Consider the following 24,319-nt stretch of genomic DNA (forward strand, 5'->3'; position numbering starts at 1 on the left):
TGGGCAAAATGAGGCAAAGAGGGGTTAAAGAACTTCCCCAAGGTGATACAGCTATTAAGAGTCATATCTGGGATTTGAATCTAGGCCATCTGGTTCCAAAGGCTGTACTTAGCCCCTACACATACACCCTCTCTGTTATGTGTCTTGTGTATGGACACGTACAAAAACATAAATGTGGCAATATGTGAGCGTGCAAACACATACACACACACCTACATATACACAAATGGACTAAATACTAATCAACCACGTTAGTGATGGCCTTTAAGGAGGTTGAGAGAGAGAAAGAACAGGGAGGGGAATCTAGACTTCAACTGAGTCTAAAGTTTTGTAAGGCTCTAAACAATATGACAAAACATTAATATTTGTTGATTCTAGAAAACAGCTACAGCGTTGTTGCCTTGTGCTTGTCCAGATTTTTCTTTTCTTTTGCAAAAGAATTCCTTGTCAAGCTAGATATTCTATGACTTTAAAGACCTGAGGTCCAGAGAAGTCAAGGGATATACCCAGGAATCAACAGCGAAAGAGCCAAGCTAGACCCTGGGTTCCCAGGCTCGCGGTGCGTGCATGCTCTGCGACCCCATGCTGCCAGATGGTGTGTGTGCCTTATTTTTTCACAGACAGTAAGCATGAGGGCTGAGCAAGCCTAGCTTATCAGAACATCTTGGCTCCCCCTCGTACACTGGCTGCATCCCTGAAAAGTTGTATTTAAATAAAATATTTGCATATCAAATCATACTTTCTCCACTGATTTACATTCTAATTTTGGAGATGTGTTCCCACAGAAAAGAGTTTAGTCCCAATATGTTAAAATAAACCCCAATTAAGAATCACAGCATTCATTAAAAAGCACAGCAGTTAAGGTGGAGCTAATTCTCCCACAATGCTCTCTCAAGAAAGGCTGGTCAAATGGCCACAGAGACTACATTTTAAATGGACACATATTAAACTGTAGCCCCATGGTGAATTCTGATTTTCTTGCATGTTCTCTTTAAGCAGCCAAACAGATTACCAGGTATTCATCTCCAGATATGCAGCAGGACCCTCCAAGTGAAGGAATTATTAAAAATTCTATTAAATGAAATTCATCAACTTACAAAACAACCATCTGCCCTGGTTGATTTAAAATACCTGCCAAGGAATAAAGACGCAGACCTAGAGAATGGACTTGTGGACACGGGGACGGGGAAGGGGAAGATGGGACGAAGTGAGAGAGTGGCATGGACATATATACACTACCAAATGTGAAATAGATAGCTAGTGGGAAGCAGCCGCATAGCACAGGGAGATCAGCTTTATGCTTTGTGACCACCTAGAGGGGTGGGATAGGGAGGGTGGGAGGGAGACGCAAGAGGGAGGAGATATGGGGATATATGTATATGTATAGCTGATTCACTTAGTTATAAAGCAGAAACTAACACACCATTGTAAAGCAATTATACTTCAATAAAGATGTTAAATAAATAAATAAAAATAAAATACCTGCCAAAATATATTTTGACAGATTGTCCTTTGGTGTCTCTTAGAAGAAGATATATCTCTAGCATATTGCACTTATTTTGTCTTTCCCACCATCATGAAGTAGGGAAAAACAGCCATGAGACGGATTGGGACCTGCACAAACTCTGCAGGTATAGACTCCTGAATTTAAATCCTATGTCTGTCACTACAACTAATGTCAGTTACTGGAACTCTCTGGGTCTCGGTTTCCTCATCTGTATAATGGACATGAAAACAGTACATATACAGGAATGTTGGTGGAAGGATTAAAAGGCAGATAAATTTTAGGAGTTGAGGTAACCCTTCTTTTAAAAAAAAAATGAAGGTCAGACAACAGTTATCCATCCTTATTAGGAATTAAGTAAGTAGGTAACTGCAAATATATACTCCTTGAGAGAAAATGAACAGAAATATTTTCCTGACTGTAAATATATTAATTGTTTAAAGTTATCTGAACTTACTTTATACCTATTTATTTGCTTATTGTCTGTTTACCCTTAAGAGCCAGACTTCTGATTTGCTCACTGCTATAGTCCTGGTGCTTGAAAGAGTGCCTAAAACATAGTAGGTACCTGCTAAATATTTATTTAATTTTTAAAAGTATATTTTCTGAATAAATACTCTTAATAATAATATTGACTAACATTTTCAATTTCTTTTTATGACTTATGATAAATTTATATTATCTAAATTAACCCTTTAAAATATCTTGTATCATAGACACTACCGTTATTACTTAATGTCCAGAGAAGAAACAAATCCCAAGAGGTAATTTGCCCAAGGTCAATTTGTTAGTATGGAATTGGCTCTTATACCTAATAGTTTCTAAAAGAATTATTATCTTTTTACATTCTCTGCTGTCTCTCTCCATCTCTGCTTTCCTTAATGTACAATTTGATAGGAAAAGGAGCATGACTGAGAAAATAGATTTTAGTGCAGATGTTAGAAGTGGGCAGTTTTGGGAAACAAAGACAGAGTTTATTTGATCTATGACATCCATTTACTCACATAGCCATTGAATGATTTTCCAGAATACACCAGTGCAGGTGTTAATTTGCGCCAGAGAGGAACTTGTAAACCCACTCCACTCCCGCAGCTTGCTTGAGGGTTTGTTTGTTTTTTGCTTTTTGTTTTTTGCCAAGAGCAAAAAAATACCTATATTTGGGAGACGCTGGCATGTGAATTGAATCACTCCACTAATTGATTAAATGCAAAGTTATACTAAATCACTCCACTCAAAGTGAGGTTGACTCTGAAATGCTCCCAGAGGTAATTAGCGACTAGGCACATCCAATCAACAGAAAAAACAATTTAGACTTGGGCAATAGTGGGTGGCAGGAAATCTGGAAGATCAGCATTAAACAAACCCTTTGGGTAACTCCATCTTACTCAGATTTTCTAAGTATTAAGAGTTATGGCTCAAACTTCAAGCACCATCTTGTAAAAATGATTATACCTAGGCAGTGCTCCTATGAAACAGAAACGGATTTACTTCCTATCCATCTTTCAAGTTCTGGTTCAGGTGCCACCTTCCCCAGGGAGCCTTCCCCAGGTTAGCCAGTGAGAAGAAATGTCTCTCTTCAACATACTTTATCCATAGCCCGCTGCAAGCCCATTCTCTTGTCCTCTACGTTACAACGTCTGACAACATGCTGTGTTTGCCTTCTAGACTGTACCCTCGTTGCAGCCAGGATCTTTGCCTTATTCATCTGTGTCTTCCCCAACATCTAGCTCAAAGCCTAGAATGCAAATAGGTGCTAAAAGCCTCAATCTTCTCCTCAAAGTATCCCACGTTAGCCTTTGTTCTATCTTGTCACATAAAACAAGCTACTGGAAAGATACTACTTTTTCTTTAGAAATTCTAATGTACAACTCCTAAAAGGTAGCACTTTCCTGACAGGAAAAAGAAAGTAACACATTAAAGAATTTGCACTCATGTATATTCTAATTCAGTTTTATAAATGAAACACCAATAGACAGACAAATCCTCCCAACTACTCAACGCTAAGACATGGCCAGTCAGGGAGAAGTACAGTCCCAAACCATCAGAGCTTCTGTGAGTCCCACTCAAAGCAAAGCAAAATATTCCAGGATGATTTTTGAAACTCTGATTCTGGTATTCAATATTTAGGATGTTTTTCAGCTTAGAGAAGATCTATGACTGTCTTACACATAGCCATTTATTCTCCCCGCCCCCATCACCAATCCCTATTAAAATACGATTTGTTTCAGGTAAGAAGACAATAAAAATCTTCCTCATTCAAGCCTTTACACTCTACAAGGACAGCAGTGACAAAGATAACCTTAAAAAGCTGAGTAGCCAGAAAATAAATCCTATCAGGCTTTGGAGCTGGTATAATAGGAGTGCTTCCAGTTAACTGGGCTTTCTACTTAAATCTATCAATATTAAGAGGCTAGCATTGAAATGAAGGTTTTCACTCCCTCAATACACATCAACTCAGAGCTGGCCTTAGGATGGTGAAATAGGAGAAGAAATAAAAATAAAGGAAGGAAAGAGAATGAATTTGTTTTTTATACTTTATATTTTTCTCTTTTTTCTTTATTTTTCATTTATTTTATTGAAGTATGGTTGATTTACAATGTCGTCTTATTTTCTGGTGTACAGCAAAGTGATTCAGTTATACGTCTATATATATTATTTTTCATATTCTTTTCCATTATGGTTTATTACAGGATATTGAATATAGTTCCCTGTGCTATACAGTAGGACCTGATTGTTTATCCATACTATATATAATAGTTTTTTTTTTTCATTTCCACAAGACAACCTGTCTCAGCCAGTGGGGTGATCCACTTCCAGCTCATGGGAAAATGAGTGAGTGGCAGAGGGGAACAGAACAAGCCACAGTAGCAGGACAGCCAGGGTGATACATGTCACCTCAGGCTTCCATGTTTCCGTGTCTCTGTGGCTCTGGCTCTGGCTTAGCTCCCACCCAGGCAGCATCAGTTATACTTACATTTCAAAGTACTTTCTCACACATTGTCATAAAATTCTTACAATCAATCCCATTTCCAGATGAGGAAACTGAGGCTGGAAGACATTAAGAGACATATCCACTGGTCCCCCTAAGTACTGCCTCAAGGTACTTCCATTTACTTACTGATAAAATGGAAGCATGATAATAATTACCTTATATGGTGTAGTAAGGTAAAATAAATTAATACATAGAAAGTGCTAACCCCTAATCTTCTGCCCCCTCCCCAACCCTCTGCTTTTCCCACTATCCCAAGTTACGTCTGCAGGTTAAAATCTGACATTAAGGGACTTCCTGGTGGTGCAGTGTTTAACAATCTACCTGCCAATACAGGGGACACGGGTTCGAGCCCTGGTCCAGGAAGTTCCCACATGCCGCAGAGCAACTAAGCCCATGCGCCAGAACTACTGAGCCCACGTGCCACAACTACTGAAGCCCATGTGCCTAGAGCCCATGCTCTGCAACAAAAGAAGCCACTGCAATAAGAAGGCCACGCACCGCAACAAAGAGTAGCCCCCACTCGCTGCAACTAGAGAAAGCCCGCATGCAGCAGTGAAGACCCAACGCAGCCAAAAATAAATAAATAAGTAAATTTTTTTTAAAATCTGACATTAACAACACACAAGACAGATGATACACATAGGAGAAGAAGACCAAAGTTATACCCTATTACTTAAAAATGCATGGACTCACATTTAACAAGAGTTTGCCATGTACCAAATACAGTGTGTTGTGTGTATTAATGTGTATTAATTTATTATGTGTATAAATATTTCATCCTCACTACAGCCATATATAGTAAGTACAATTACTACCCCATCTTATCAGTGAGTAAATGGAGGTACTGTGAGGTAGAGGGATTAAGTAGTTTGCTCCTTACTATCATGTATTAAACTTGAAAGACAGGATTTCTTACCTTGCTCATATTAACTGAACCGTGGTGAAACACTAAAATCTCTGAGCCTCTCTAGACCTGCACTGTCCAATATGGTAACCCCAAGCCACATATGGCAATTGAGCACTTGAAATGTGACTAGTGTGGTGGAGGAGATTAATTTTTAATTTTATTTAATTTGAATTAGTTTGAATTTAAATGAATATTCAATGAAATGGCAGTTTTCAAGACACTGGACATCAGTCAATGAAGAACAGTGACCCTCAAGAGATGGAAAACAAAAGAGATGAGCCCTACAATTACCCAAGTTTACCCCTCTGAGAGTTTCCAGGCTGTGCCACAAGGAAGAGAAATGCAAGCAAAGCCCAGCAGTCTTCACTCAAATTGAGGAGAAGCTGAGAGTGTGGGGAGACCAAGGCACCTAGATTTCACAGGACAGCACACGTGAGAGATAACGGCAGAGAGAAAAATATGGAACTCTCTCAGCTGACATAGAAGAACCACCCAAAAGGCAACAGTGCCTGGCATACACACAGGACCAAGAAGAGTACCTCTTCTCACCACTCAAACTGGAAAACCCCATGATTCATGGGGCACTGGGTAGAGTATACAGAAGGTCTTGCCTCAGTGATGGGAAGTAATTAATTCTATTCTATATACTAGCACTAGCACTGCTCTGAGCCATCTAACAAATCTTAAAAGTAGGATCCATAACCTTCAAAAATTGTGAAGCACTATGTTGTACACCTGAAACTGATATAATATTGTACATCAACTATACCTCAATTTAAAAAAAAACAGGATCCAAAAGGATCAAATTGTTTTTCAGTAATTTAACTGTGTCCTAAAACAAAACTCAGGAATATTTATAATACAAAAATATCCAGAACCAAACAAGGCAAAATTCCCAATGTCTGGCATTCAATCAAAAATTACCAAGTATACAAGGAAGCAGTAATGAAGAGAAAAGTTAGTCAATCAGAATCATCCTAGTGCTAATACAAATATTAGAATTAGTTGTCAGGGATATTAAAACAGTTATTACAATTGTACTCCATCTATTCAAAAAGTTAGATAAAGGCATGGAAGATTTTTTAAAGAGTCAAACTGAATGTACAGAGATGAAATTACTATACATGACATAAAAAAAAACAGAATGATACTAATAGCAAACAATACAGAAAAACAGTTCTTGAAGTCAAAGTAATAGAAACTATCAAAAATGATACATAGAGAGAAAAAAGAAGAATTTTTGAAATGAACAGAGTATCAGTGAGCTATGGAACAACTTTAATCAGCTTTATATACACATAATTGGAGTCCCTAAAGGAAAGAAAGAGAAACAAAATATATTTGAAGATATAATGGCCATTTTTTTTCTAAATGTGATGAATTTCAATAACTCCCTCACACAAGAAACATTAAGAAAATCAGACCAAGGTACATCATAATCAAATCACTTAAAGTTGGCAATAAGAGAAAGTCTTAAAAGCAGGGGGAAAAGTTACATTACCTACAGAGGAACAAAAATAGGACGACAACTGATTTCTCACTGGAAACAATGCAAGTGAGAGGACAGTGGATCAACATCTTTAAAGTACTGAAAGAAATAAAACTGTCAACCCAAGATTCTACTCTCAGCAACAATTGTTTTAAATAATGAAGACTTTTTCAGACATACAAAATCTGAAAGAATTCATCACCAGCAGACCTACACTAAAAGCAATGTTGAAGGAAGTCCGTCAGGCAGGATAAAAATGATACCAGATGGGAATATGAATCCACGCAAGAGACTGAAGAACACAGGAAACAGTAACTACAAGAGTAAACATGTGATTGATTTTTTTATTATCTAAATATGTTCAAAAGATAATTGACTAATAAAAATAACAACAATGTAATATGGAGTTTATAACAGAATCAAAAGTAAAATGTATGACAACAATAGTACAATGTCAGGGGGAGAGATGTATACTCTTGAAATATACTTACTACATACATAAAGTTGTATCACCTGAAGGTACACTGTTGTCATTTAAAGATGTATACTATAAACCCTAAGACAACCACTAAAATAATGAAACAATGAGTAAGCCAACAAAAGAGTTTTCAAAAAATCAGTTGAAAAGTTCAATTAATCTAAAAGAAGCCAGAAAGAGGGAAAAAAGGAAACAAAGAATAGATAGACAGATAGAAAACAAACAACAAAAGCATAGATTTAAATATGACACTGTCAATAATCACATTAGTATAAATGATCTAAATAGCTTGATGAACAGAAATTATCATACTGGTTTAAAAAAAAAGTAAGACCCATCTATATACTGGCTACAAGAAAAGCACTTTACATGTTACTATATGATTAATCTCGAAATAACTATGATAGGTGAAAGAATTCAGATCAAAAAAAAAAAACTAGACACTGTAGAATTCTATTTATATAAAATTTCTAGAAAATGTAAACTACTGTATAGTGACAGAAAGCAGATTAGTAGTTGCCTGCAGATGGGGGTTGGGAAATATAGGAAGGAGGGATTATTTTAAAAAGAGGAAACTTTGGGGGAGATAGGTATGCTCATTATCTTAATTGTGATGATGGTTTCACCGATGCATTCACATATCAGAATTAACAATCGATACAGTCTGAATATGCACAGTTTATTATAAGCAATTACACCTTAACAAAGCTGTTAAATTTTTTAATGATACTTAAAACTATGTATGGAATAACTTGGCAAATCTACTGTATACTCTAACTATAACTGTAACTATAAATTATAGACTAGATTTTGAAGACTTTGAAAAAAATATAAAATATCTCATTAATAATTTTTTGTATTGACCATATGTTGAAATGATAATATTTTTCATATATTGGGTTAAATAAAATGTATAGTTAAAATTAATTTCACTTGTTTCTTTTTACATGTTTAATACAGCTACTACAAAAATTAAAATCACAGATATGGCTCACTTACTTATATTTCTATTGGGCAGTGCTGCACTGGAAAGGAGTACTTATCTGGAGTAAACTGGAAATATCATATTGCTCATATTTCTGCCCAACAGAGGGTAGCCATCCTATGGCAGACAAAATGATATTCCCTACCCCCAAAAGATGTCTGCATCTTTATCCCAAAAATCTATAAATATATTACTTTACACAGCAAAAGAGTCACTGCAGATGTGACTGAGTTATGGATCTTAATATGAAGAAATTATCCTGGATTATCCAGGTGGACCCAATATAGGGAAAAGGACCCATAAGGGTCCTTATAAGGGAAAAAGGGAGCAGAAGAGTCAGTACCAGAGAAGAAAACATGCCAGAAACATAGAGAAGGAAATGTCACCTCAGAAGCAGACGTTGAAGTGATGCACCCACAAGCCAAGGAATGTAAAAGCCTCTAGAGCTGGAAAAACAATAAATGGATTATCCTATAGAGGCTCTAGAAGGAACACAGCTCTGCCAACACCTTGATTTTAGCCCTTTTTAAAGCCCATTTTTGACTTCTGATTTCCAAGCAAAGTGTTGAAGTTTCAGCCTGGTTTCTCTTTGCTGCTTATAGTAAAAGGTAAGAAGAAAAAGACAGATTGAGGGAAGAGCTGTTAAGCAAAAAGGAACCAGGACTGATTATATGCAGAATTCCCAGCCTATCCAGATTGGAAAAGACAATAAAATTAGGAGATTCACTGTCAGGAAAAGTCTGCTCTGGAAAAAAGCCAAGGGTGTGGTTGAACCACCTTTTGCTAGTGACTCTGAAGGACCAAAGGGTCAGAATATTCAGTCACACAGAGGGTTCTTTGAAGAGATCATGGTTGTAATTCATGGATCCCCTCAGCCATCCCAGCAGAAGTCAGAAATAGAGATTAGATTATCTCAGAAAGATCTGTAAATGAGCCTTTTGTCTAATGGACAGGAGACCCTCTGCGTTCTTGAGAATGTTATACCAGCAGAAACACTGCCAACTTGGACTGAAGGGGACAGAAAGAACATGAAATGAAAGAAGGCTGATCGACTCCCAAAATTCTATAAGCAAGAAACAGGTTGATAAAACTATTCAACTACAAACCTATGCTACTGTTCATGAAAAAGAAGGATTCAGAGGAAAGAGTCACAAGCCCAGAAGGCAGAGTCAAGGACCATAGAGAATGATCCTCAGGCCCTGAAACCCAATGGAGTTTGCCCTGCTGGATTTCACATTTTCTTGAGCCTGGTGACCCCTTTCTTCTTTCCAATTTTCCCTTTTGAACAGGAACTTCTATAACTGGCATCCTATATCTGTCCCACTATTATATTTTGTAAGCAGATTACTTGTTTTCTAGTTTCACAGATCCACAGATAAAGAGTAATTTTGCTCCAAAATGGCAAATACTCAGAGTCCCACTCATACCTGATTTAGATTATTTAGAGAGTGAGATTTGGAATTTTTCAACTGATGAGTGGATGAGATTTCAGACTCTGAGCTGATGTTATAATTGGTTAAGACCTTTGGAGATATTGGAATGGGGTGAATGTATTTTGCATGTGGGGCAGACAAGAATCTTTGGGGGCCAGTGGGCAGACTTTGTGGTAGGCAGAATAATGGCTCCCCAAAAATGTCAATGTCCCAATTGCCAAAACCTATGAAATATGTTACCTTACATGGCAAATGGACTTTGCAGATGTGATTAAATTACAGATTCAGAGATGGAGAGATTATCCAGGTAAGGTCATCACAAGAGACCTTGAAAGGGAAAAACCTCCTCAAAGTCCCATAATAAAGTTACTCTTCCCAGCAAAGAAGCTGAAAATCTCTCCCTAATGTTGGAGAGATTTGGGATGGCAGACATCCCAAAAGCAGCTGCTAAAGCAGAGAACACACAAATTAGAAAGCAGAGATCTAGCCCAGGGAATAAATAAATTGAGTGAATGACCAGCATATAAAGTAGGCAACAAGCCTTTCATAGAGCACATTGGACAGAGGAAATTTTAATTCAATTCAAAATGTTTACTTGTCACCTACTGTGTGCCATGCACAATACTTGGCCCTAGAGATGTAGGGGTATTTAGACAGGAAGACTTCTGCTTTCATGAAGCTTACAGATGAGCCAGGCTTCCATAGCAACTCTGTTGACAAAGTGTCAGCAGCACTTCTCAAATCAAGAATGGGAAGGCGAAATGTCTATTTAGGTCTTCTGCCTATTTTTGGATTGGGTTGTTTGTTTCTTTGATATTGAGCTGCATGAGCTGCTTGTAAATTTTGGAAATTAATCCTTTGTCAGTTGCTTCATTTGCAAATATTTTCTCCCATTCTGAGGGTTGTCTTTTCATCTTGTTTATGGTTTCCTTTGCTATGCAAAAGCTTTTAAGTTTCATTAGGTCCCATTTGTTTATTTTTGTTTTTATTTCCATTTCTCTAGGAGGTGGGTCAAAAAGGATCTTGCTGTGATTTCTGTCATAGGGTGTTCTGCCTATGTTTTCCTCCAAGAGTTTTATAGTGTCTGGTCTTACATTTAGGTCTTTAATCCATTTTGAGTTTATTTTTGTGTATGTTGTTAGGGAGTGTTCTAATTTCATTCTTTTACATGTAGCTGTCCAGTTTTCCCAGCACCACTTATTGAAGAGGCTGTCTTTTCTCCATTGTATATTCTTGCCTCCTTTATCAAAGATAAGGTGACCATATGTGCGTGGGTTTATCTCTGGTTTTTCTATCCTGCTCCATTGATCTATATTTCCATTTTTATGCCAGTACCATACTATCTTGATTACTGTAGCTTTGTAGTATAGTCTGAAGTCCGGGAGCCTGATTCCTCCAGCTCCGTTTTTCTTTCTCAAGATTGCTTTGGCTATTCGGGGTCTTTTGTGTTTCCATACAAAATGTGAAATATTTTGTTCTAGTTCTGTGAAAAATGCCAGTGGTAGTTTGATAGAGATTGCATTGAATCTGTGGATTGCTTTGGGTAGTATAGTCATTTTCACAATGTTGATTCTTCCAATCCAAGAACATGGTATATCTCTCCACTTACCTCAACATAATAAACAGCTTGCCAACAAACACATGAAAGGATGCTCAACATCATTAATCATTAGAGAAATGCAAATCAAAACTACAATGAGATATCCCACACCAGTCAGAATGGCCATCATCAAAAAATCTACAAACAATAAATGCTGGAGAGGGTGTGGAGAAAAGGGAACCCTCATACACTGTTGGTAGGAATGTAAATTGATACAGCCACTATGGAGAACAGTATGGAGGTTCCTTAAAAAACTACAAATAGAACTACCATATGACCCAGCAATCCCACTACTGGATATATACCCTGAGAAAACCATAATTCAAAAAGAGTCATGTACCACAATGTTCATTGCAGCTCTATTGACAATAGCCAGGACATGGAAGCAACCTAGGTGTCCACCGACAGATGAATGGATAAAGAAGATGTGGCACATATATACAATGGCATATTATTCAGCCATAAAAATGAATGAAATTGACTTATTTGTAGTGAGGTGGATGGACCTAGAGTCTGTCATACAGAGTGAAGTTAAGTCAGAAAGAGAAAAACAAATACCTTATACTAACGTATATATGGAATCTAAAAAAAAAAAAAAAACCATGGTCATGAAGAACCTAGGGGCAAGACGGGAATAAAGACACAGACCTACTAGAAAATGGACTTGAGGACACGGGGAGGGGAAAGGGTAAGCTGGGACAAAGTGAGAGAGTGGTAGTGTATATATGGACATATATACACTACCAAATGTAAAATAGATAGCTAGTGGGAAGCAGTCGCATAGCACAGAGAGATCGGCTCGGTGCTTTGTGACCAGCTAGAAGGGTGGGATAGGGAGGGTGGGAGGGAGGGAGACGCAAGAGGGAAGAGATATGGGTATACATGTATAACTGATTCACTTCTTTATAAAGCAGAAACTAACACACCACTGTAAAGCAATTATACTCCAATAAAAACGTTAAAGAAAAAAAGAATGGAATGGCCTCTCAACAGTAACTGAAGAGACCTTGCACAATGCAAAGAGAAAACTAATCCTGTTTGTATTCTCTCAACCATGCCCAGTTTACTTACTTCACCAATTCCTTAGTAAGAGTAAGTGGAAATTAACATATCTGTAGTCTTGTTATATATTATTATATAGTAGTATCTGTAGATGTGCTGTATATTACTAAGAAGGTTTAAGTTCTCTGCAGAGGGAATATATATATATATCTCATCCCATAATGTTGGTTCAGTCATTCTAAAATAATCCTTCTGTTATCTTCACAAAAGGCTGGGTTAAAAGAAGCCTGCCAGGCATTTTCATAGAGGAATATCTAGGCTGCCATATCTGATCAGATCACTCCCCTCCTTCAACTCATCAAAGGCCCCCACTGATCTGAGAGTAAAGTGAAAAACTAACATGGCTTATGGGCAAGGGTAATATTTGCAATAGTTAACAAGTACATGGCCTCCCACCTATCAAAATAGACACTGGCCATAAAGCGTCAGTACACCCAAGCCCGTGGATATAAGCTAAATATCAATTCTGCTTTCTGGGCCCAGTGTGACCTAGCCCCTGCCTACCTCTCCAGCCACTCACCACCTTGTAGCCACGCTAAATGTCTTTCCATTTGTTTCTGCCTTAAGACCTTCCTACATATTATTTTCTCTGCCCAGAATGCTCTGAGCCGCCACCTCTTCCTACACAAGCTTTCTATTCATTTTTCACTTTTCTGCTGACGTATCACTTTTTCAGGGTCACTTTTCCTGACCACCACTATCTCCCCACTCCCAATAAATCAGATCTCCCTGTATACTCTTATTTGGCAACCTATACACCCCGTTCATGGTAAGTATAGCCACTGGAAGTCAATAATTACTTGTGTAATGACTGTTTCTCTCACCACATTTATTTACTCTTACTAATAATCCTACTATTAGCATGTTGCCTGGTACACAATAGGAGTTCCATAATAACAGCTAATACTTACCAGGGATCTACTATGTTATCAGGCACTGTTTGAACCACTTTAATGGATTAGCTCCTCTAATCCTTGCACCTGCCCCATTAGGTACTATTATTTCAGATGAAGACACAGGCAGAGTCAGCCTAAGGAATCGCCCAAAGTCGCAAAGTCAGTAAGTGGTAGGGTTGGAATTTAATCCCAGGGAGTCAGGCTCCAGAGCCCAGGCTTTTAAGAAGCGCACTGCACTGCCTTTATGAATGCTTGCTGAACAAGTTAATGAATTATAGTCAAGTTTATAGTGGGCAGAACCAAGTAAGCTGTACCCCTAAGAAAATGCAGCCATGAAACATCCTCTTTGTGCATGGTCCACCCATTAAATGAGAGATAAAGATACAGGAACAGGAATGGACGTAGGTATAGGTAAAGATAGGAATAACAGTAGAAGAAATATCCTGTAAAAATAATGTGGCTGCCCATGGCTTTCAAGGACTTTACAAATTCATTCCACTTTAGAGCCCCACCAAAATCCCCCGGGAAATACGTCACTGCCAAGCCAAATATTTCATCAGCACGCCCCCGACTGCCCCCTCCCACACCCTCAGAACACCCCCCAAACATCTAAACACCCTCGGCATTTCTGAACATTCCTCACGACGGTAACACAAGGGAAATAGCAAATACACACAAATACCGACACATACACACCAGAGGAACAGTCCCCAGACAGACCCTCCTCCCCAAGTTCTGCCCCCATGCAAAGGAGAAAAATGCCTTTACCTTTAAATAAAAATGCTTTGCTGGTATTGTGCAGTCCAGACACCTGAGTGACTCCAAGGGTGGTGTTCACGAGGTCGAGCTCAGTGATAACATCCATCTGAAGGTGGGGATCCATCCCAAAGCCCACCACTGCAAAGGAACAAAGAGCCATCTTGGCTTAAAATGCTGACTTGCTTGCGGAACATGGAACAGAAATGACAGAGGCCACAGGAGTGGCAGGGAATACAAGGAACCCAGCGATGAGCGCTTAGAGATGCTCTTTCCCCGGATGGAAAATGAAGGCAACTCTTTGCTCCATCACCCCCGCTGATACTGTGGTTTTTTCATCCCTTCCCCCTCTCCCATTCCCCATGACAGATTGATAATCCCTATGCAAAACCCTAGGGGCCAAATATATTTCAGAACTCAGACTGGATCATCTGTTGGAAAGCTAATATGGCCCACATACTACATTCTATGTAACACCCTCCGCAAAGTCTGCATCAGTCCCCCATCACCAAACACAATATTTGTAGAGCAAGAAGTCTGATATTGTCCTCTAATTGGTATAAATAAAGACTATAAATAGCCTCATATCTGTTCAGGTCAAGTTCTGCCACCAGAGGAGTTCAGCTCAGGGTAGGTGTTGCTGTCAGGTGGGTTATGAAGAAGCTTTGGGTTTCTGAGCTTTTCTAGATTCGGGAACTGTGGATACAGGATTGTGCCCCTGATCTACCTGCTTCAGAGACTGATACAGTAGTGAAATCTGACACCACCGTCACCAGGAAACACCTCCACAGAGCACTATTAATGAGGCAACAACACCTTCGATAAAGAGGAAGAAAATGAGAGGGATCCTGACCCTGATGGATAAGGGTGGCAGAGGGACTGGCCAGGAAAGAGATCCTCAGAACAATGGATGTCGATTTCAAGGGGATTCGTGAAAAGTTAGACACCCTGACAACTCTTGTTGGAGAAACTTAGCACAGAGAAACAGGGCCCTGAGCCCCCCTTGCCTCATCTGAAAAAGGCAAATCCTTAAGCCTGTCTCTCATCTACAGGGTGTTCTGCAGAATGATTCACTCCTGACTGCAAAGTGGCTTCCAATTATATATATTAATAAGGCTAGCGATCACTCCAAGGGACCATGTTTAAGCCATTCCTAAAGGCTGTGCCTGTCTACACTTAGCACCTCAGTAGTGCAATTCTGACTGCACAGCTGGAAATGCTTTAATCAGCAACAACTGTCAACGTTTGTCTGGTGGTAATGCAGTCGCTGAGGCAAGATGTGGAGAGCTTACACCCAATTTGTTCCAGAGAGACCGAGTGCATTTCATCAGGGCACCAAGCGCTGTGATAATCTCATCTGTCCTCCTGCCCTCACCCCTTTCCCCACAGAACTGGAGAAGGAAATGTACCCTCCCCTCACTCTTTTCCTGTTAGGAAACAGGGGCTGCTGCAGCAATCTAGGCTTCTGTCCACAGAAGGTGGCTCTGGGAAGGGTCTTTGGAGCCGAAGGTGGACAAAGGGTTAAATTAAAGGCACATGCATAGAGCTGCCTTCTCAATTTTTGTCAGGCTTCCCCTCGTCCTCTGAAATGCAGCCAGATGCGAGACCAGTTTACCCAAAGACAACTCATTCATTCAGTCGTTTTTCAACAGATACGACTGAGTGCTTTCTATGTAACACACACACTGCATTGCGAGGCACTGGAGATGGCCTCCCTGGGCATGCACTCCTAGGGCAGCGGGTGAGGAGAGGGCAAAAAATAAACAAATACATAAATAAGATAATTTGAGATGGCAATAAATGCCACGAAGAAAATAAAACAGAGTTATGAAACAGAAAGCAGCTTGGGTGGAGACTTAGAAAGGGTGGTAGAGGAAGGTTCCTCTGAGCAGACAACTGATGACTATAGCGGCTGGCGATGGTGCAGTCATTCCGGAAGGGAAGACCTGGAGGGGAAAGCTTTCCAGGTTTAGAGAACAGAAAATGCAAATGCAAACCAGGAACAAACTTGGCGTGTAGAGGAAACAGTGAAAAGGCTAGTGTGGCCAGAGCAGAGTGAGCCCGGGGGAGAGTGGTAGAAAATGAGGCCCCAGAGTAGGCCCTGCCTTGTGAGCTGCAACAAGGAAAGGGACAGTATTCTAATTGCAATGGAGTATCAATGGAGGGCTTTAAGGTATGTGTTTAAGGGGAGGAAGAGTGGGATGTGCTCTGATTTACCTTATGATCTCACTTAAGGTTCCATCCTACCTGCTTGACACAGACTCCATTCACAAAGACTGATGACTGACCGAGTACCTACTCTGTGCAAAGAAGTACTGCGCTAACGGGCATCTATCAGCCCAGGTCACAGCACCATAAGCCTCTTGTTGAGACTGGCAATGTTTTTCTCCAAGTGAGCTCAGATACCAGCAGTTCTTTGATCACCTTGAAAAGGCAGGAAAGGAACTAATATTTCAGTTTGATCTATAGTGCTCTACACCTATATGGCAGAAATTAAATTAAGAGTGATCTCAGAGGACCTCCACACTAGTCTATCTCTGGCCAGGAATTTGGAACGTGGTTTGGGAAATGTGCCCTTAGCTGGACACAAGAGGAAGGAAGCATCCCTGTAGCCCCAGTGTCTTGCACAAGGCTTCATATATGTCAGGCCCTGAATTTAGGACCTGATTAATTTTTTTTTTTTTTTTTTTGCGGTACGCGGGCCTCTTACTGTTGTGGCCTCTCCCGTTGCGGAGCACAGGCTCAGCGGCCATGGCTCACGGGCCCAGCCGCTCCGCGGCATGTGGGATCTTCCCGGACTGGGGCATGAACCCGTGTCCCCTGCATCGGCAGAAGGACTCTCAACCACTGCACCACCAGGGAAGCCCAGGACCTGATTAATTAATTGATGAGTGGATGTATGATCACTGCTTTGGGTGCAGTGATCTAAGGGCAATATGCATACCTGAGGAATACCACAAGAGGACAGGATGGCATTCGAGCCCAGGAAACCTTCTAAAAGGAATATGGTTGACCGAATTCTTGGCTTCAAATCTTTACCCCTGGATTTCCCTGGTAGCGCAGTGGTTAAAAATCCACCTGCCAATGCAGGGGACAGGGGTTCCATCCCTGGTCCAGGAAGATCCCACATGCTGCAGAGTGCATGCGCCACAACCCATGCGCCACAACCACTGAGCCTGCGCTCTAGAGCCCGTGAGTCACAACTACTGAGCCGGTGTGCCACAACTACTGAAGCCCATGCGCCTAAAGCCCGTGCTCTGCACCAAGAGAAGCCACCGCAAAACACGCGCCTCAAGAGTAGTCCCCACTCAGGGCAACTAGAAGAAGACTGCTCGCAGCAATGAAGATCCAGTGCAGCCAAAAATAAATTAAAAAAACAAATCTTTACCCCTCCCATAGCCACACCCTTTGCTATGTGGCTTTGCATGTCCTTCCACTAGAGTCGGAGTAAACCTCCCAATCCCTTGACTTTGAGCCCAGCCATGTAACTAGTTTGGGTCATTAGTATGTTAGCAATGTCACACAAGCAGAGGCTTGGATGTGCCTGTGTGGTGGGGCCTGTTCTCTTGTACCTCTGCATCACAGTGAGAAAAACATGGCCCTACTGGGCCACGCTCCAAGGAGACTAAGACACACGGAGCAGACACCCTACCTGGGTTTGGAACGACTCCCAGCCCAACCTGGCCCCAGTGAGCCAATACCAAACCAACCGACAGACGCGTGAACAGAAAGAAATGTTGCTTTGAGTTTAGGGTGGCTTGTTATACAATATTATTGTGGCAGTAGTTGACCAACGCGGGGACTAAAGACCCACAATAATGGTTATCCCTAAGTTGTTTGAATCTCCCAAACTTGGAGCCCTGCAACCGGACAAGCCTCAAAGGCACCCACACAGATTCTGTAGAACTGGCAGAACCCCCCAATGGTGCCCTTGGATTCCCACCTCCATGTGAGAACACCTCAATCTGGAAAGTGTTGTGGAAACAACACTAAACTAAGAGCCACTTTCAGTCCCGTCTCTTCTCCCTACTAAATTTGTGCCCTTGGAAAAATCATTTCACTTCTCCGAGCCTCATTTCCCGTAACTGTAAAATGGGGACAATACCCACCTCCCAGCCTCGTGAGGTTTCAGTGATAACTGTATGAACACTCCTAGCACATATCTGGTGCCCAGCTGGGGTCTGCTGCGTCTGTCTTTCACAGGACCAGCTCTCCAGACCATTCCAGCTCCCTGGTCCTCAACTCCACTGGAATCATACGAAAGATACAGGCGGCTCCCATTTTCCCAACCCCTCCACATGCCCAGATGACGTAGAAGGGCTTCTCACTCTGGCCGTGCTTTTTTTTTTTTATTTTTTGGCTGCGTTGGGTCTTCGTTGCTGTGCGTGGGCTTTCTCTAGGTGCGGTTAGCGGGGGCTACTCTTCATTGCGGTGCGCGGGCTTCTCATTGCAGTGGCTTCTCTTGTTGCGGAGCATGGGCTCTAGGCACGTGGGCTTCATTAGTTGTGGCTCGCGGGCTCTAGAGCGCAGGCTCAGTAGTTGTGGCGCACGGGCTTAGTTGCTCCGCAACATGTGGGATCTTCCCGGACCAGGGATCAAACCCGTGTCCCCTGCATCAGCAGGCAGATTCTTAACCACTGCGCCACCAGGGAAGTCCCTGGCTGTGCTTTGTGAAATCTATATATTAAATGTATATTAACCCCTCCCCCTATACCCTGCAAGCGAAGGGGCTTCCCTGGCTTTAAGATAACTGTATTCCTCTAGTCATGAAAACAGAACAAGAGAAATCAATTAGGCTTCCAGAAACAGAACTGTATTCTTTTCTCTAAGTGGTCCCCTTCAAGATGAAAATACCTGGTGCCAATAGCTGGATGAGTAAAAGATAGCACTTTGCCCACTGCCTAAAGAATCAGAAAATCTTAATAAGGCAGCATTTGCATGGCTTCACCTGAACCTTATACAGTATGAAAGTGTTGGTTCCATAAAAATATTTTTTTTATTTTAATGTTTCTGCTTCTTATCCAAGCATGGAGCTCTTGCCCTTTCCAAGGAAACTCTATTGAAGTTTTCTACTTTGGCCATAACTGCTCTCAAATGGCTGAAGTTGGGTATTGGAATTAAGCAGGATAAAAAGCTTCTGGGGAACGGGCTTCCCTGGTGGCGCAGTGGTTGAGAGTCCGCCTGCCGATGCAGGGGACGCGGGTTTGTGCCCCGGTCTGGGAAGATCCCACATGCCGCGGATTGGCTGGGCCCGTGAGCCATGGCCGCTGCGCCTGCGCGTCTGGAGCCTGTGCTCCGCAACGGGAGAGGCCACAACAGTGAGAGGCCCGCCTACCGCAAAAAAAAAAAAAAAAAGCTTCTGGGGAAAAATAAAATATTTTTTAAAACCTGGAAGGCAGCATGTCAATGTCACAGAGGCACTTGAGGCCTGGCTCTGAGATTCAGACTCTCCACCCTAATCTCCCAGGACACCTGCTGCTGGCCACTCCTCAGTCTAGCCCAGAGAGTGTTGAGGCCCAAAGCCCACTCAGTCCACCTTCAGGGTCCCAGGCCTAAGCTCCCAAGCGAATCCTCCTGGACGTGGCTCACTTCAGATCTAATCCAGCTCACTGTGCATGGTGGCAGCTGTTTTCCTCTGGCACATGCAGGGGAATACGATGCTGCAGAGTTGCTCCAAGACCTCATTTACCAGCAGGATTTCACAACCATTTGATCGGACTTGGGCCTCTGGACTCCTACAAAGTTTCTTACTACCCCGAAAGCAACGTCCTTAAAGAACATGCTCTATGCCTGTTCCAAGTCAGCCAATATTTCACATGATCACTGGAGGCTGGAGGCTTTTGTTCACAGCTCTATTATTCAATTCATAGTTAATGAACTGCCTGGGAGGTGCTTCTAAAAGAAAAGCTCTCCTTTCCAGCAGGTGGCAGCAAAAGGCATCCACTCAGCCCCAGGGGCTCCCTCTAACCATTGCCCTGGCGACCAAACCACACTTGAAAGCCATGGGGGAGTAATCACTGAGTTTTACATTATTCACACTTCCAGGTTACTGGAGAAAACTCATGGACGTAATGTATTATTACGGCTGTTATCATAGCCTTCTAAATTTTCATTATTAGTGAGGTACCTGGAAATCTCAGATTTTTTTCACCCAGAAATAACCAGCACTGGAGAACAGGACCTATTCTTGACTCCACTTTACTCTTTAAAACAAATTCTCTGAACAATGAGTAATTTAAGCAGCTTCCTGTGACACCTATCATTAGATCTTTTCATATGTAACTGCTACTGCACTGCAGTGCTGCTTTAATTAAAATGTGCCTGATACCATCTGTTCATTTCCATTAAAAGGCAGTGATATCTGAGCAGCTCACTCAGTGAACCACGTGTTTATTTCATCTTGGACTGTTAACAGCCCAGACAGCAATTGTCCCACTTGACAAATAAACTTTCCTGATAAACTAATTGAGAGCCAGGCTTAGCTACCTCAGAGGATGGATGTGTGATGCTCGTATGATGGTTCCTGGCCAAAACCAAAGAAAAAAATTGCTCATCAGACCACCTCAAGCTGCAAGAAATTGTAAGTGAAAGAAGTGAGATATAATTCCCCCCGTCTTTCTCATTCTTCTGATAATTTCTGTAGAAGAAATAGGCAGCCTCTGGTGTTCAAAGAGTACCAAGTGGCATGGAAAACTCAAGCTCCCTAAGCAACTGCCACAACCAATGGGCAGATCCTTCCATGCTTCCTTGACTTTGGACAAGCTGTGCCCTCTGCCTGGAATGCTTTCCCTACTCTGTGCACCTGGAAAACTCCCTACAAAGCCTTCCAGACACAACTTTCAAACGTCACCTCCCTGACTACCGACCACCCCTCCCCAGAATTCACTCCTACCTCCCCTCCTCTGTTTCCTCAATACAAACTCCTGTACTCCCACCTCTCTTCCCCCCCCCCACCCCCATCAAGCTGTACAATAAAACTGCTTTTCAGTTTCTATGTAGATTCTCAGCTAAGCTGTAAGTTTCTGGAAGTCAAGCAAGCCGGTTCCTCTTTATATAAGCAATCCTGGCACCCAGCAAGACACTCAACTCTTCGCTGAATGAATGAATAGATACAGGAGTAAATCTTCCCTGCAAGAGACTGTTTACAAGTTTTAAAGGGGCTTGATGTGGGGAAGGGGAAAAGACAGTGTCGTTAAAGATCTCCAAAAGCAACGTGCCCTGGAGACACAGTCCACTTCTGGGGGAAGCACTTTTTGCCGACTTTTCAAAAGAGTAATGAGAACAAAGGACGTTAAGTATATTTGGTTGTGATGTGCACTTGAGACCTGAAATGCCCGATGCTGCCCTCTCCCCCACCTAGTTTCTCTCTCTTCGGTTCCAATTCTCTGCACGCAGGGCTGCCAGCCCAGGCTCTGCACTAGCCTCGCCTGCCCTGATCTTCCGGGGGCGCGTTTTTTCCAGTGTGTTCTCGGTTTTTAAAAGACTAACCCATCTAGATGGGCCGGCACTCAAGAAGCACCTATTCTAGGCTGGACCGAGTCTTGGCACCTCGGCAGCCTGGGGAGCTCGGATGGAGATAGGAAAGGGATGGGGATGCCTTTTGTCCCCGGAGAAGTCCACACCCGCCGCTCTTTCATTAAGCAAAGGAAAAGCTGCTTCCCGCTCAGTCCTGGGGAAAATGGAAAGGGCCAGCGGAGGGAACTTTTGAGCGGACCAAGGCCGGGCATCCCTCCCCAGCCCTCTACAGATAAACTCTGCATGGGAAGGAGGCTATGCCTCTAGAGAAGGGAAATGAGAGTGATAAAAGAGAAAAGCAGAGGGAATGACTACACACCGATTCTGGGGTGCAAAGTCGGCCGCGCGTGGTGAGGATGGCTAGCGTAGGGATGAAACCTCGCGACGCCCGGTCCCCACCCCTGGGGGGAGGGTCCTATTTTTGCTAATTTCCTCCTCCATCCCACCCCACCCCCACCTTTCCAAATCTACTACTAGTCCCCTGGAGAAGGCGGCTGAGAGAGGGTCTCCAAACCCCAAGGGACATGGGGGCTGGGGGCGAGTAGAAGCTGAAGGAAGGAGGCGCGCTTAGAGTCCTCACAACTGCGTCTCTGGAGGCAGAAAGAAGTGAGGACTTCAGAAAATTACGCCAATTATCCTTGCCTCCCCTTTACAACCCCCCAACGTGCAGTTATAGCACGGGAAAACTAGTGCGAGCTTGAGAGAATCTCCCCGGGATTGCTCCCACAGTTCCAATTCCCCCCAGTTTGTCCTGCCCTCTGGGGGAGGGGGGGATAGGGGTGGCAAGAGAGACCACTCCTGGAGTTCCCCTGGAGAAGAGTCAGGAGGGGACGAGGAAGAGATCGCGGAATCCCAGGATCGCCCGCAGCCCTCACCCCGCGCCGCGCCCTCCCGGCCCTCGCAGCGCCCGCCGGCCGGAAGCGCTCCCTCTGCGGCCCGGCGGGACGCAAGAACAGCGGTTTCCACCGCATCTGTCAAGTTCACGGGTGTGGGGCTCGCGGACCCGCCCTACTGTGGGTTTCGACCCGGAAGCCGGTTACTAGCAGCAGGAGGGTGCGCCCGAATGGCCGCGCCCCTCACTCCTGGGTCCGCCAGGCCGTGTCCTCCGGGAAGGGGGCACTCCTCGGGGGGCATCTTCCAGCCTGTGAGTCCCACTTTTCACCCTTTCACCTGGACCGGGGCAGAGAGGTTCGAGGGACCCATCCACGCCCTTCCCCGGACCAGTGCAGAGCTCAGCTCCAGCTCTCCTCACGCCTAGGTGGGCGCCGGGCACAGCGGCGCGGCTCCCCCCTATCCCTGGATCCCTCCGACAGCCACAGCCGTGCTTACCTGTCCTGGCGGTGCACACACAAAACCACACAATTAAGATCACATCCTTCGGCATCGCTCCCAAGGGTCCCCGCCGAACCGGGCGCACGGAAGCCAGGAGGAAACAAATGCGCCTCGATTCCGAGGCGCGCCGGGCTCGCAGCCGCCAAACTTGCTAGCGGGCGGCGGGGGAGGTGGCTCGGCAGCGCCGGGTGCTGCGCTCGGGGATCGCGCCCAGGAAGGCGGCCCCGGCCGCCCCGCCCCCAGCCCGTCCCCCAGAGCGGGCGGCGGCACCCCGCTCGGGCCCCGGCCCCCGCTGCGGCTGCGCTCTCCTCGGAGCTGGAGCGGGAGCGCGGGGCTCGGCCACTCCGGCAGGTTGCGCTCAGCGCTGGGAGCGGCTTCCCCTCCGCTGCGAAGACCCGGGCGGACGGCGCAGCAGCCGCTACCCCTCGGAGCACCGGAGCTGGAGTCCCAGGACCCGCGGGCAAAAGGGAGGAGCTGGAGGCGGAAGCACCCCTTCGGCTTCACGCTCTCCAGCCCAGACGAGCCGGCCTCGCCACCGCCGCTGTCTCTGCCTCCGTGCCGTGCTGGAGACTGCAGAAGTTGCCCTAGTTCATCTTGGTCGAGACTGAGAACCGCGGAGCCCCCGCGGGTGGGTTTTTTTCCAGGGGGAATCCCGACCCAGGGGGCGCCAAAGAGCGCGCCCAGCCCCTCCCCGGAAAACAATTACTCGGGATTTGCTTAGGCAACTGGTTGGCGAGGAGCGAGTAGGGCCCTGAGGGGAATGATGGCCGAGTCGCGGCTCGCCACCTGCACCTTCTGTCCCCTCTCCTCGGTGGGTCCCTCTGACTGGGTACACGCTTTGGAGGTTCAGGGAGAGGACGCTGAGGCAGGGGGCCCAGAAAAAGGGTCGCTGAGCCTGAGCGAGCCACGGTGGGGTTTGGGGGGTCTACTTGCAAGCCTTCCGGTTCCGCAGGTCAGATGCTGCCACTTAGGGGAAATTCCTAACCTTTTTTTTTTTCTTGAGTGACTTTCTCGATGGTTTTGTCAAAAGCCATCATAGTCACTTTTAGGCCTGTCCCGCAGTCCCTCTGGGACCCTCCCGAGCACCATTCCCCGGAGGGAAAAGCTGGGCTTTGTTTTAGGAGTGTGGGAAAGAACTCAAGTCCTCCTCCTTCTATGTGACCCCCTTCTGGAACCGAGCCTTCCCTAGAAATAGCTCCCAGGTTTGTCGCACTTCCATCCAGGAATGTTATTTATAACTAGGATGCAGAGTCGTGAAATCAGACATGACAGAACCTTTGATTTGTACCCAATGAGCCCCACGTGATTTAAAACTCCTCAGCTTGCTCGCACTGGTCCCCTCTCCGAGTCCACCCCACACCTCTGATACT

General features: G+C 43.9%; 1 protein-coding gene across 2 annotated transcripts in view; it reads right to left on the reverse strand.

Moving 5' to 3' along the window:
• Positions 1-23,157, reverse strand: part of NELL1 (neural EGFL like 1) — an 865,825-nt gene extending 842,668 nt beyond the window's left edge. Inside the window, exons 1-2 of one of the 2 annotated variants that reach the window (XM_067749619.1) lie at positions 22,947-23,157; positions 14,115-14,243 (exon numbers count right to left, since the gene is read on the reverse strand). In XM_067749619.1, the coding sequence (XP_067605720.1) occupies positions 14,115-14,243; positions 22,947-23,001 (184 nt within the window). In that variant the 5' untranslated portion in view covers positions 23,002-23,157. The remainder of the gene's footprint in view (positions 1-14,114; positions 14,244-22,946) is intronic. The other variant, XM_067749618.1, reaches the window with a different exon arrangement.
• Positions 23,158-24,319: the final 1,162 nt, after the last annotated feature.

The sequence above is a fragment of the Pseudorca crassidens genome, chromosome 9 (genome assembly GCF_039906515.1).
Source record: "Pseudorca crassidens isolate mPseCra1 chromosome 9, mPseCra1.hap1, whole genome shotgun sequence".
NCBI classification, from domain to species: Eukaryota; Metazoa; Chordata; class Mammalia; order Artiodactyla; family Delphinidae; genus Pseudorca; species Pseudorca crassidens.